Source organism: Plectropomus leopardus, chromosome 18 (assembly GCF_008729295.1).
Source record: "Plectropomus leopardus isolate mb chromosome 18, YSFRI_Pleo_2.0, whole genome shotgun sequence".
Lineage (NCBI taxonomy): Eukaryota > Metazoa > Chordata > Actinopteri > Perciformes > Serranidae > Plectropomus > Plectropomus leopardus.
The window spans coordinates 722,666-733,621 of record NC_056480.1 but is presented as its reverse complement, the minus strand read 5'-3'; the positions used below and the strand labels follow the sequence as shown (position 1 = coordinate 733,621).

The 10,956-nt window shown below is 34.8% G+C and overlaps 1 protein-coding gene across 1 annotated transcript; it reads right to left on the bottom strand.

Annotated features, from left to right (window-relative positions):
• Positions 1-3,133: 3,133 nt before the first annotated feature.
• LOC121957671 lies at positions 3,134-10,514 on the bottom strand. Its single transcript, XM_042506393.1, has 6 exons — positions 10,435-10,514; positions 9,125-9,165; positions 6,117-6,479; positions 5,302-5,392; positions 4,414-4,592; positions 3,134-3,253 (listed from the first exon to the last, which is right to left on the bottom strand). Exons 1-6 carry the CDS (start codon positions 10,458-10,460, stop codon positions 3,171-3,173), a joined length of 783 nt encoding a protein of 260 aa, XP_042362327.1. The 5' UTR covers positions 10,461-10,514; the 3' UTR covers positions 3,134-3,170.
• Between the last annotated feature and the right edge of the window lie 442 nt (positions 10,515-10,956).

Genomic DNA, 10,956 nt, shown 5'->3' with positions numbered 1-10,956 from the left:
ATGAATCGGACGACTTATATTCAAAGATTGGGACCAGGCAGTCAGTTGTGTGTGTGTGTGTGTGTGTGTGTGTGTGTGTGTGTGTGTGTGTGTGTGTGTGTGTGTGTGTGTGTGTGTGTGTGTGTGTGTGTGTGTGTGTGTGTGTGTGTGTGTGTGTGTGTGTGTGTGAAGGCAGACTGAATCCAGCATTGGAATGGCGGGCGCCGCCACTAACAATGAAAACTACTGTAAAAAGATAATTACATTAAACAGCAGACCATAATTAGCGGTTAAAATCTATAGGATTATAACTTGAGAATGAAAGCTGTACTGGTGTAAAATTTTCTTATTTTAAGATGAAACTTGTGATGTGAATATGGACTTTCATCATGTCTGTATTTCTTTTGTCTTTGTATTTTTTATTTAATCTAAAAGAAATCATATATGTTTAAGATTTGATTTATAACATTTATAACACTGCACTAGTGAGAGAAGCTCTTGCAAACACATTACTTGAAAAACTGTTTGTTTTTTTTTTGTTTAAGCGGCTTCAGTGATCTCAGCAGCTGAGACTGACTGCAAAACGATGAATGCTGATATTCTGGGGTTTTTTTGTCTGATACTGTTTGACTTCCTGTTTGTGGCTGTCAGCTCTGATTTCACTGGTTCCTACTGAAGACGCAGATCTTTAAAATCACATGAATACACATTTTTTTTAGGCTCATTCATTTCCTCTAACAGCTGCTCACTGTAGTTTTTCACCAAGAAACAGGAGGAAATATTGCATTTGTCAGGGACTATTTTCAGCGGTGGATTAAACCACATTTGGTGCTCTGGTGAGCATTTGTGGCAGCAGCACGGTGTTTGTGTTGGATGAAGTCAAAAATAAACGACACTGTGTTTATGGTAATGAAGGCAGTGACACAGTTTGTCTCACTGATGTGTTTTTAGCAGAAATTGAGCTCTCTGGCAAAGAGGAAGAAAATGTATCAGGCTGTGACAAAAACACAATACATGTTAGTTTAATCGCTCATTTTCAGTCTTTTTGTGGGATTGTTGACAATAATTAAAAGTACAGAATATCAGCAGACTGATCCTTTAAAGATTCGCTTTGTTAAACACTGAGGAAGTGAGTGTTGGAGTTGTTGTGTGCCTTTGCTCGTTTATTACGCTGTGCAGAGTTCATCGTGTTGCAGTTATCCGTGTGCATCTGTATGTAAAGTCATTCCAGTGTGAACCAAAAGTCTGCAGTTTAACAATGAAAACATGACATGATTGTGTTTGATTTGTTTTATTGTTAGTCTCTTTACTCGATTTTAAGGTTAAGTGGAGTGAAATGCAGAAAAATCAAGTAGATTATAATTTAACACTGTAAGCTCATTCTTATAAATAATAACTTCATCACAAAACAAATCACAGTTGAGCATCAACAACAAACAAACAACAAAATACATATTCTACATTACTGCTTCCAATGATTACAGAGACTTTAAATGGAAATAATAATCACAATATAAAGTGTGAATGGCTACATATAAGCAGTTAATTCTACAATCCAGAACAGTTACTATTTTACACAGAACATTGCTCGTTTTAAACTTTAAACTTTCACGCTCGGCATCATTGAAAATGAGGGTCTCCTCAATGATTTCCCAAATCCTAAATAAAGGTTTGAATGAATTATTATACACACACACAACATTAAAAACACTGACACTGATCATGCAGTCACTGTGAAATGTTCTGCTGGGAAACCTCGAGTCTTTGGATTCATGTTGATGCCCCTTAACACGCAACACCCACCCAAACACCCTCCAGACAAGTATCGCCCCTCATGGCAACGGCATTTCAGGACGCCCCATCAGCGGTACCTCCGGGTACCGGCCCGTCACACAGATGCTCCATCAGACCGGGATCTGGGGAATTTGGAGGTCAGGTCGATGCCTTGAGCTCTTTGTCACGTTCACGGTGATTCCAGAGCAGTTTTTGCCGGGGGGGCACTGCCATCACAGTGTCATTGCCACAAGGGGGGCACTGGGTCTGAGACAGAGTTTGGGAGGACGGTGCAGATCAAAGGGCATCCACATGAAGGTCTGGACCAAAAGTTTCCCAGCAAAACATTTTATTGAAACAAGATGATCAGTGTTATTCACGTCACCTGTCAGTGGTTTTAATGTTGTGTGTGTGTGTGTGTGTGTGTGTGTGTGTGTGTGTGTGTTCATACATACATATTTACATGCACATATATATATATATATGTGTGTGGTGTGTGTGTATATATGTATACTTACATATGTACACCTACATACATACAAAGGCACATACACACACATATACCTTTCAAATTGAAATATTAACCACATACCACATATCTGTCCATTCAAAAAAACACATACATACATACATACATACATACACACATTACACACATACATACACATACACATACATATACATATATATATATATATGTGTGTGTGTGTGTGTGTGTGTATATATATATGTGTGTATATAGTGATTTTAACTGTGGTATGGATTTAAAAAATTAGTAAAATAATGTTAATTAATGAGAAAAAGAGAAGCGGTCTTTTGTATTTCTGAAGTGCTTTAAGCTTCGTATACAGACAGGTACGTGAATGGCGTCAACGGTCTCACCTCACTCTACAATAAGTAAATCATATTTCCAAAAATGTGGAATTTTTTCTCTTAAATCATTTTTTGTTTGAAAACTGTAAAATTGGACAGCAATAAAAAAATATGTTTCAATTGGAGTTCTGTCCAATTTTACAGGTTTTGTTACCCATTTTTGAGGACTCAGCACCCTTTTTCTATCGTTTATATTGGAGTGAGTTGGATTAAATTTTAATTGTTTGAAAAAGGTAAATTGGTCTCTAGTGTTGAAAAATGTAAACTTAACTTCACTTGAATCACATCTCACACACTCTGAACTCATGTTACACACTTGACACGCGGCTCACCTGGCTCATCAAAAATGTCACGTAAGGATAAAGCTCCGAAAAGTGCAGATGAAATTTTCTCAGAAAAGATGAAGAATTTGGAAACTCGCGAAAAGAACACACGAGACGAAAAGAGCTGAACTGCTGCTTTTGGGCAGCGTCACCTGCAAAAACATCAGAAGGCAGAGAGAGAGGGTTTCATCACATCAAACTTCTTTTTTTTTTAATTCTTAACTAGAATATAAATGTTTGTTTCTCACCTGTCAGCTCTGGATTTTCCAGATGTGTCTGGTAGACTTTTTGAGCTGTGGATTTTTCTGTGAAACAGTAAACAGTTACATGTCATAATGATGTAAAGTGTGTATTAAAATAATTAATTTTTTGTGGGGGGGGGGTTAAATCCAAAAACATAGTGGGATCATGGGAAAAACCTGCCATTGCAAGGGTTAAAATTCTGCAAATATGACTATTTCATATTTATGATTAGGACTGCTGTTGGTTAAAAAAAGCTTAATGAAAGTAGAAAATAATATTAATATATAACATTTTTTATAGCTTGATTTTGAAAAGCGCATTTTGTGTGCAGAGCAGTATGAGTGTGAGTAATAACGTATAAAAATCAATCCTGCTGCTAATCACCGACATATCCCAGACTGTGAAAAAACATACTACGCATGAAGTAAATTTAAAACTATTCAATTTTTTGTGCATTTTTCATCCAAAAATATAGTGGCATCCTGACAAAAACCTGGCACTTAAAGGGTTAAAATTCTGAAAATTAATGAGCATTTGATGTTCTTGAGTAGGACTAATGCTGGTGAAAAAATAACTCAGTAAAGGTAGAAAATAATAGTAATTCAAGATTCCTTTATTGTTATTCAGACTCAATTTCGTTGTATCTGGCCTCAAGATGCTAAAAACATAAAAAGTAAAAAATATATAAATATATATATATATTTATCTATGTGAAAGGTGGTTAATACAAAAATTACAAACAGACAAAAATAAATAAATTGAGAATGGTCTTGTGTAATATGTTTTAAAGCTTGATTTTGAGCGTTGAAAGTGCATTTTGTGCACAAACTGAGTGTGTGTGTGTTGTGTGTGTGTGATATTAAAGCGCGCTCTGCGACAGCTGAATCCCGTTTAGCTGCTTGATTTGAGGCTGCTGGTGTGATGCATCCTGCAGGCTCACTGCCTCTCTGTGAGCCAGAGCCATCGTTAGTGTTATCATTAACAGCTCTGCTGCCTCCTGCTGTGACCAGATTAATGACTGCTGGTCTCCGTGTCGAGCAGAGAGACAACACCCTGAGTGTGCAGCTCAAATTCTGACCCCCAAAGACATTAATTTACAAAGACATAAAGCAAAGGCAAGCAGAAATCTCATATTTTAAAGAAGGGACAGGAGAATATTTAGATCTTGTTTTTAGATTGATAAAGGCCTTCAGATGGACTGATAGATTTAACATCCTCTTACCCTCCACAGAGAGCCGCACGGTGCTCACAGTGAGGCCTTGTGCATCCAGGACTTTGTACGTTCCCTCATCCGAATACTTTATCTGCTTTATCGTCAGCTGCTCCCTCAGCGGGTGTTTCACTAGACGCTCGCTGTTCTCGTCCTCCCTCATCCACAGGTCAGACCACTGCGAGCTGTTGCTGAGTGGAGCACAAATCATTAAATGTTACAACAAAGCACAAAACATAAAAACAAGAATTGATTTAGCTGATTTAGTTTTTCAAAGTGGATCTCAACATTTAAATTTTGTCACAAAGGATAACCGCTTGTGTGCACGAGCAACAAAAGAAACCACAATAAGCATTGTGACTCAGTAAATGTTTAGTTCGCTCTGCAGTCTGTTTGAACACACTGGCTCCTTTGTCTGCTGCAGAGCCCCAAAATAAAGCAAACAGCGCATGATAAGCTCAGTGGATGACGTAAACGTCAATGGGCAGAAACGAATTATATGAAATTAGATCCACCGACTTTGGAAAATTCCAAACAACCTCTTTTTGCAGCTAAAACTGGAAATGCAGCATATCTTGGCTTTTTGTGGCGTTTTTCTGGCTGGAAACAGCGATGTCTCACTAAGATACAACCACTTTTTGTTGTGGTGGAAAAACAGCGATGGGTCACGAAAAGACGTCCACATTTAAAGGCCATGAAGCTGCTCGAAATGCAGCGATGACCGGCTGAAACAAAGGCAGATTTGTTGGTTGGTTTTGTTGGTGATCTGCAGCTTAGCTTCTAAATGATGATTTAATATCTAAAAAATGTACAAATGTAACGTTTTTGTGGTTTGCCAACATTTTCCTGTGGTGACCTCGCTGTGTGAAATGTAAAAAGTAAAAAGATGGGAGCAGCTACCTGCCCTGGAAGACCACTCTGACAGAGTGATGAGTGTACAGGTCCAGAACCAAGTCCTCACCTGGACCTAGGGACTGAAGGGACTTGTGGTCTGAGAGGGAAAACAAAAACAAAAACAAATTCAACAACATTTAATATAAAAATTTTAATAAAAAACCTAATTTTCTCTCAAAAAAATTTTTTTTATCTCTATTTCACACATGAAAAAAAAAAAAAAGATTTTTGACTTCTGTAGACATCAGTGTTGTTAACGACAAAAAAATTACACACAGTGAAACTAAATGAAAAAGATAAAGATAAGATAAAAAGAAGAAATAAAAAAATCATTTACCAAAGTAGAATGAGAACAAAAGATGGGATCAAAAAAAATTAGATGAAGTGGCAGAAAAGACAAGACACAGTACAAGAGAACAGTAAATAACAAAAGATTATTAAATTTTTCAAATTTTTCAAAAACATTTTTGAAACACTTTTTGACAAAGAAATTACAAAAAATTACTGAAATTTTCTAAAATAAAATAAAATAAAATTTAAAAAAAGATGAAAGAAAAAGAAAATCTAAAAAAAAAATGTTTTTTTAAATAATTATTAATAATTATAAATATAACAACTATAAAAATAGTTTTCTGGCCATTTTTCTCTTCTGTTATTGTAATGTTCTAAAAAGCTCTCTCGCTTTCTTAAAAGTAATTTTTCAGTCAATTTGGTTTCAAAGATTTAAATGCATCAGGATGATGGAACAAAAACCAAAGAGCAGGTTAGAAATGGAAGTGAAAGACGTGAGATGAAGTGAAGGAAAAGAAACCCCGACTGACCGACTACAGACAGCTTGACGCTCTGAATGAAGACCCTGGTTTTCGTGGCCCTCACGCCGTCCACCACCATGAAGCTCTCGTATCTCCCCGTGTCTCCGACCTGAACGTCACTGATGATCAGAGAACAGTCCCCGGACTCCAGCCTCTCCTCGGGAACCTCCGCCCGGCCCTGGAACTCCTCCGCCTGCCACTTCTGCTCCCCCCGCAGCTCGAACACCGTGTCCAGAGGGGTCTTCCACTGGATGTGGCAGGCGGGCGGGGCCACGTCCCCCAGGCGCTGCTTCCAGCTGCAGGGAAGCACCACCTGGTTCCCCACCTTGGAGCTGACGGACAGGAGACGGGTGGAGGGAAGGGAAGAGGAGTCTGGAGGAAGAGAGGGAGGAAGGTCCTTTAGAGGTGTGACCTGATGACCCCGGTTATATTTACTCAAATATTTCAGTCAGATTTTGAGGTACTTGTACTTTACTCAACTATATTTGACACTCCACAACCTTTCACAGGAAATACTGAACTTCTGACTCCACGGCATTTATTTACAGCTCAGCCGTGCGGGATTTAGGGGAATATATTGACCGAAACTGAATATAATAACTTTGTTTTCTTTAGTTTGTGAATAAGAATTGCTGTGCTAGTGATACTCAACTTATGGCTCACGGGTCAAAATGGCCCCAATACAGAGCCGGTGGCCCCTCAGCATATTCTAATTCACAATCACAATAAAGTGATTCACACTGGGATTTGATTTTGTACTTTTTGTATGCATAAAGTGTAAAAGTGCATAAATCAGCATCAAAATAGAGTTTATTAGAAAGGGCCGGTGGAGGATCGTCCACACCTCCCGACAGAGGTCCTGTGCCCCGAATATCCTAAAATCCTAGAAATGTCCTGCAATCGAAGAATCACCCCAAACTCCTCAAAATGTGTTGAAATCCTCATATTGTCTGAAAATCCTAGAAACATCCTAAAAATCCAGGAAATGTCCCAAAATTTGAGAAAATGTCCAAAAATTTGAAAACATCCTAAAAATAAAAATGTCCTAAACTCCGAGAAATGCTCTTAAATCCAATAAATGTTCTAAAATCCTTGAAATGTCCTAAACTGTATTTTCTTTATCAATATGATGACAGACACTGGATGCTTCATTCAAAAACCTCAATAAAAGTTTTTAACATACAAAAGTGGCATTTGCTACAGCCCTACAAAATAAACATATTAAAATATCAAACATTGCTAAACATTAAAATAGCAGTTCCCAAACTTTTTGACTTGTACAGTCTCACAAAAACAGCGAGGAGAGTTTGGGGGTCAGAGAATTATGAGCTTCACCGGAGACACATTTCCAGCATCAGACGGTTTAATTCAAATTATGATTTAAGGTCCAAAAGGTCAAATTATTATTGTTTGTTCTTTCCTCTTCCACATTAATCGTGCGGTGACCTTCCAGATTTATCCGGTGACCCTCAGCAGGAAGTCTGAACTCAAGTTCAGCGACTTTGTTGCAAACTGCTGAGGGCAGAGTTTATACAGAGCGTGATTTATCTTTGCAGTTTTCATATCAGTTAGAAATAATATTTTGTCTCTTCAGTAACAAATCCGTCTCCTCACAGTCTTCACCGACCTTCATACATGGTGTTTAGGGGATTTCTGCAGCTGTGTTGAGACCAAACAACAGATTCAGTTTCTGAGACTCAGACTTTTAGTTTGTAGAGTCTCTCAAACAGAAGACCTTAAAATATACGACACAGGTTTTTTTTTTTTGTTGTTTTTTTTTTTTTTTTTTTAGATTTTTGGACATTTAGAGCTTAGACATTCGTAGGGTGGTCTGTGAGGATTTTTTTAAAAATATAAATAAGCTTTATTTTGACACTTTAATGCACTCTGGAGGCTTATTTACCATTAAAAACCTTCTTTAACCCTTTGAAACTGAAACCTGAAGCAACTGTTCTGTGCTGCATTCAGACGCCGTCACTATGTTTAGAGTTTTTAACCTTGAGCAAATTGGTGCAATTTTTAAAAAAAAAATTTAAAAAAAAAAGGATTAATATTTTAAAAAATTAATAGGAAATGTTCAACAAATTGCAAAAAAGTAGATTTCGAAAATTATTTTGTAAAAGGAAAGGGAACATGCCTAAGGAAAAAATATTTGTAATTATCATAATTACATATTTAAAATTATGTCACAGAATCATAATAATTTTTAAGAACTTTTTCCAAGTCTTGTTTACCTTTTGTTTTTTATTTTCTTTTTTATTATTATTATTATTAATTTTTCTTATAATTTTTCTATATTTTTTCTAATTTCTTGTTCTTATTTTATTTTGTTGCTCATTTCCTGATCATATTAATTATGTATTTAAACATATTTTACAGAATTATTTTCTAAGCACATTTTCTCCAAGTAATTCCCTTCTATTTTTATTATTTTTATTTATTTTTTAATTACTTTTTTTTAGTAAGTCGCCCATTGCCTTCTTCCCTTGTTTTTGAAAGGAATCAAGCTCATTTTTTCAGGTTTTAAATGGTTAAACCTCTAAATAAGGTAGTAGTTGTACTAAATAGTACCAAATAGAAACAGAATAATTTGCCACTACTACTACTACTACTACTACTGCTGCTATTATTTAAAAAAAAATAGACTAGAGTTGGAAAAATAGTTAAATGTATGTACATTTAGTACATTTATTCAAGTACATGTATACAAGTACAAATATGAGCAGAATAACAGATTGTTAGATTCAAGGCTTTTTATTATTATTATTATTATTATTATTATTATTTATTAGGCTTATTTTTGATAGTATATATATAGCCCTACATATAATATATACCTTATATTACATATTTAGGGCTTTTTATTAAACATTTGGGGCTGTAACTTCGGACGCCTCGGAGACGAAACAGAACGAGTTTAAACTGGTTTCAAACCTCAAAGCTGAAGTAATGACAGAGAAGCGGCTCGGTGATCTCTGTGGTGGAATAATTTGTGTTTGTGCTCATCAGATACTCACCAGCTAATCTGCCAACCAGGAAACAGCACAGTGTGAAGAACCTGAAAGAATCGAGAGACTCAATTTAAATTAAAAATTAAAATGTTTTGGTAAATTTGTTAATTTTTTTTTTTTTTTTTTTTTAATTTTTTAATTTTTTTTTTCATTTTTGGAATTTTTAAGAAAAAAAATCAAAAAAATCACCAATACTAAAACAATTATAAACTTAATAAAAGTTTTTGTAGGAAAACATGCTTCTGTCAGAAAAAAGCATAACCAAATCTGAGCTTAAAACAGTGATATTTCATCAAAAACACTTTATTCTATATTTCATTTTGGTTATTTATTTATTTATTTATGCATTTTTTTTGTTTGTTTGTATATTTCACTCTATACAGTGGCCTTTTTCGTACCTTGACAGGTGAAATCCAACTCCAAGTTATCATTATTATTATTATTATTATTATTATCAAAACCCACCTGTTCAAAACTGCTTCTACTGTGTAATTCATGTCATGTGAATTTTAATGTTCTGTTTATTTTATTATGTATTTTATTATTTTATTATGTATTTTAATGTATTCCATTTGATTAACTTTTTTGAACTTCTCTGCTCTATAACTACAAGGTATTATTCATATTAATATTAATACATCATCATCATTATTATATGCAGGGTGGGGTCAGAGCAGATTTCTGACTGATAGACCTATATAAATATTTTGTGTATATATATAATGTATATGTATAATTTTGTATATATTGTTGGTCAAGATATATTTTTTTCATAATAAGTTTGGGTATAACTGGATATATTTTTTAAAAACTGAAAACAAAAGTATATATCGTAGTCTCAGATAACATATGAGTCACTGGGAATAAAGAAATCCTGTTTTCAGATGTTTATTCTTTATATTTACTGACTGAATTAACTTCATATGTTTTCTTAATTATGTTTTTTTTTTTTTTTGTTATTATGTCGTAATATGAAAATCAATATGCATCACTGCCCCTACAGAGCACCACTGACTCTCATTTCCCTAAGTTTCGTTTCTAGACGCTGATTAATTTCAGGAAAAAATGAAACTCAGTCACCTGCGGTCTGCAGCCGCGCGCACAGATCAGAGGTGAGAATTAATAAAATGATGCAAATGCTTTAATTCTGCAAATATTTTTAAAAATTCTGCAGACACTCATCATATACACTGTAATATTTAATTAAAAAAATTAACAGTTTTATAGTAATTCTGCATGGACATACAGAAAATAAATTGAAATAAAACTAGTAAAAAGAAGCCTGTAATTTCAAAATAAAGCGTAGTATTTCTCACCATTGTCTTCTTCGGACTGTTTGCATGATATCTGCTGTTTGGAAACTCAGTTGTCTCGTCTTCTCTTTCCTCCGAGGATGTTTCAGGTCTGTTTACTTTCAGAGGAGCGAGCTCCTCTTAACGCTGCGCGAGGAGTTTCGACTTCCGGTATGCGTTGTGCAGAATAAAAGTACCTTTTTTTTTTTTTTTTTACCAGGTTTCCCAACTGATACTGAAGATTCTAAAAAAAAAACCTACAAAAAACGTACGAAAGGGTCGTAAGGGTCAAGGGTTTAAGCTGTTTTTTCATACTTTGGTTTTATTTCTATATTTTGTAAAGCACCCTGAAAACCTAATTTAGCATGTAAAATGCTTTTTGTTCAATAAATGAATCAACAAGAATATAATAATAATAATAATAATAATAATAATAATAATAATAAATAATAAATAATAATAATAACAGTAATTGTGTTCTTGGCCATCATTGGAATAAAAATGAAAATCTGAAAAGAAAGAAAAATCATTATTTCATTGCATGAA

What these genes read in the sequence shown, in the direction of transcription:
- LOC121957671 (XM_042506393.1), bottom strand. Translation starts at nt 10,460, where the DNA reads ATGCAAACAGTCCGAAGAAGACAATG. An exon ending in ACAGTCCGAAGAAGACAATG is followed by an intron (nt 9,166 to 10,434) that starts GTGAGAAATACT and finishes CGATTCTTTCAG; the next exon opens with GTTCTTCACACTGTGCTGTT. An exon ending in AGAGTGGTCTTCCAGGGCAG is followed by an intron (nt 4,593 to 5,301) that starts GTAGCTGCTCCC and finishes TGCTCCACTCAG; the next exon opens with CAACAGCTCGCAGTGGTCTG.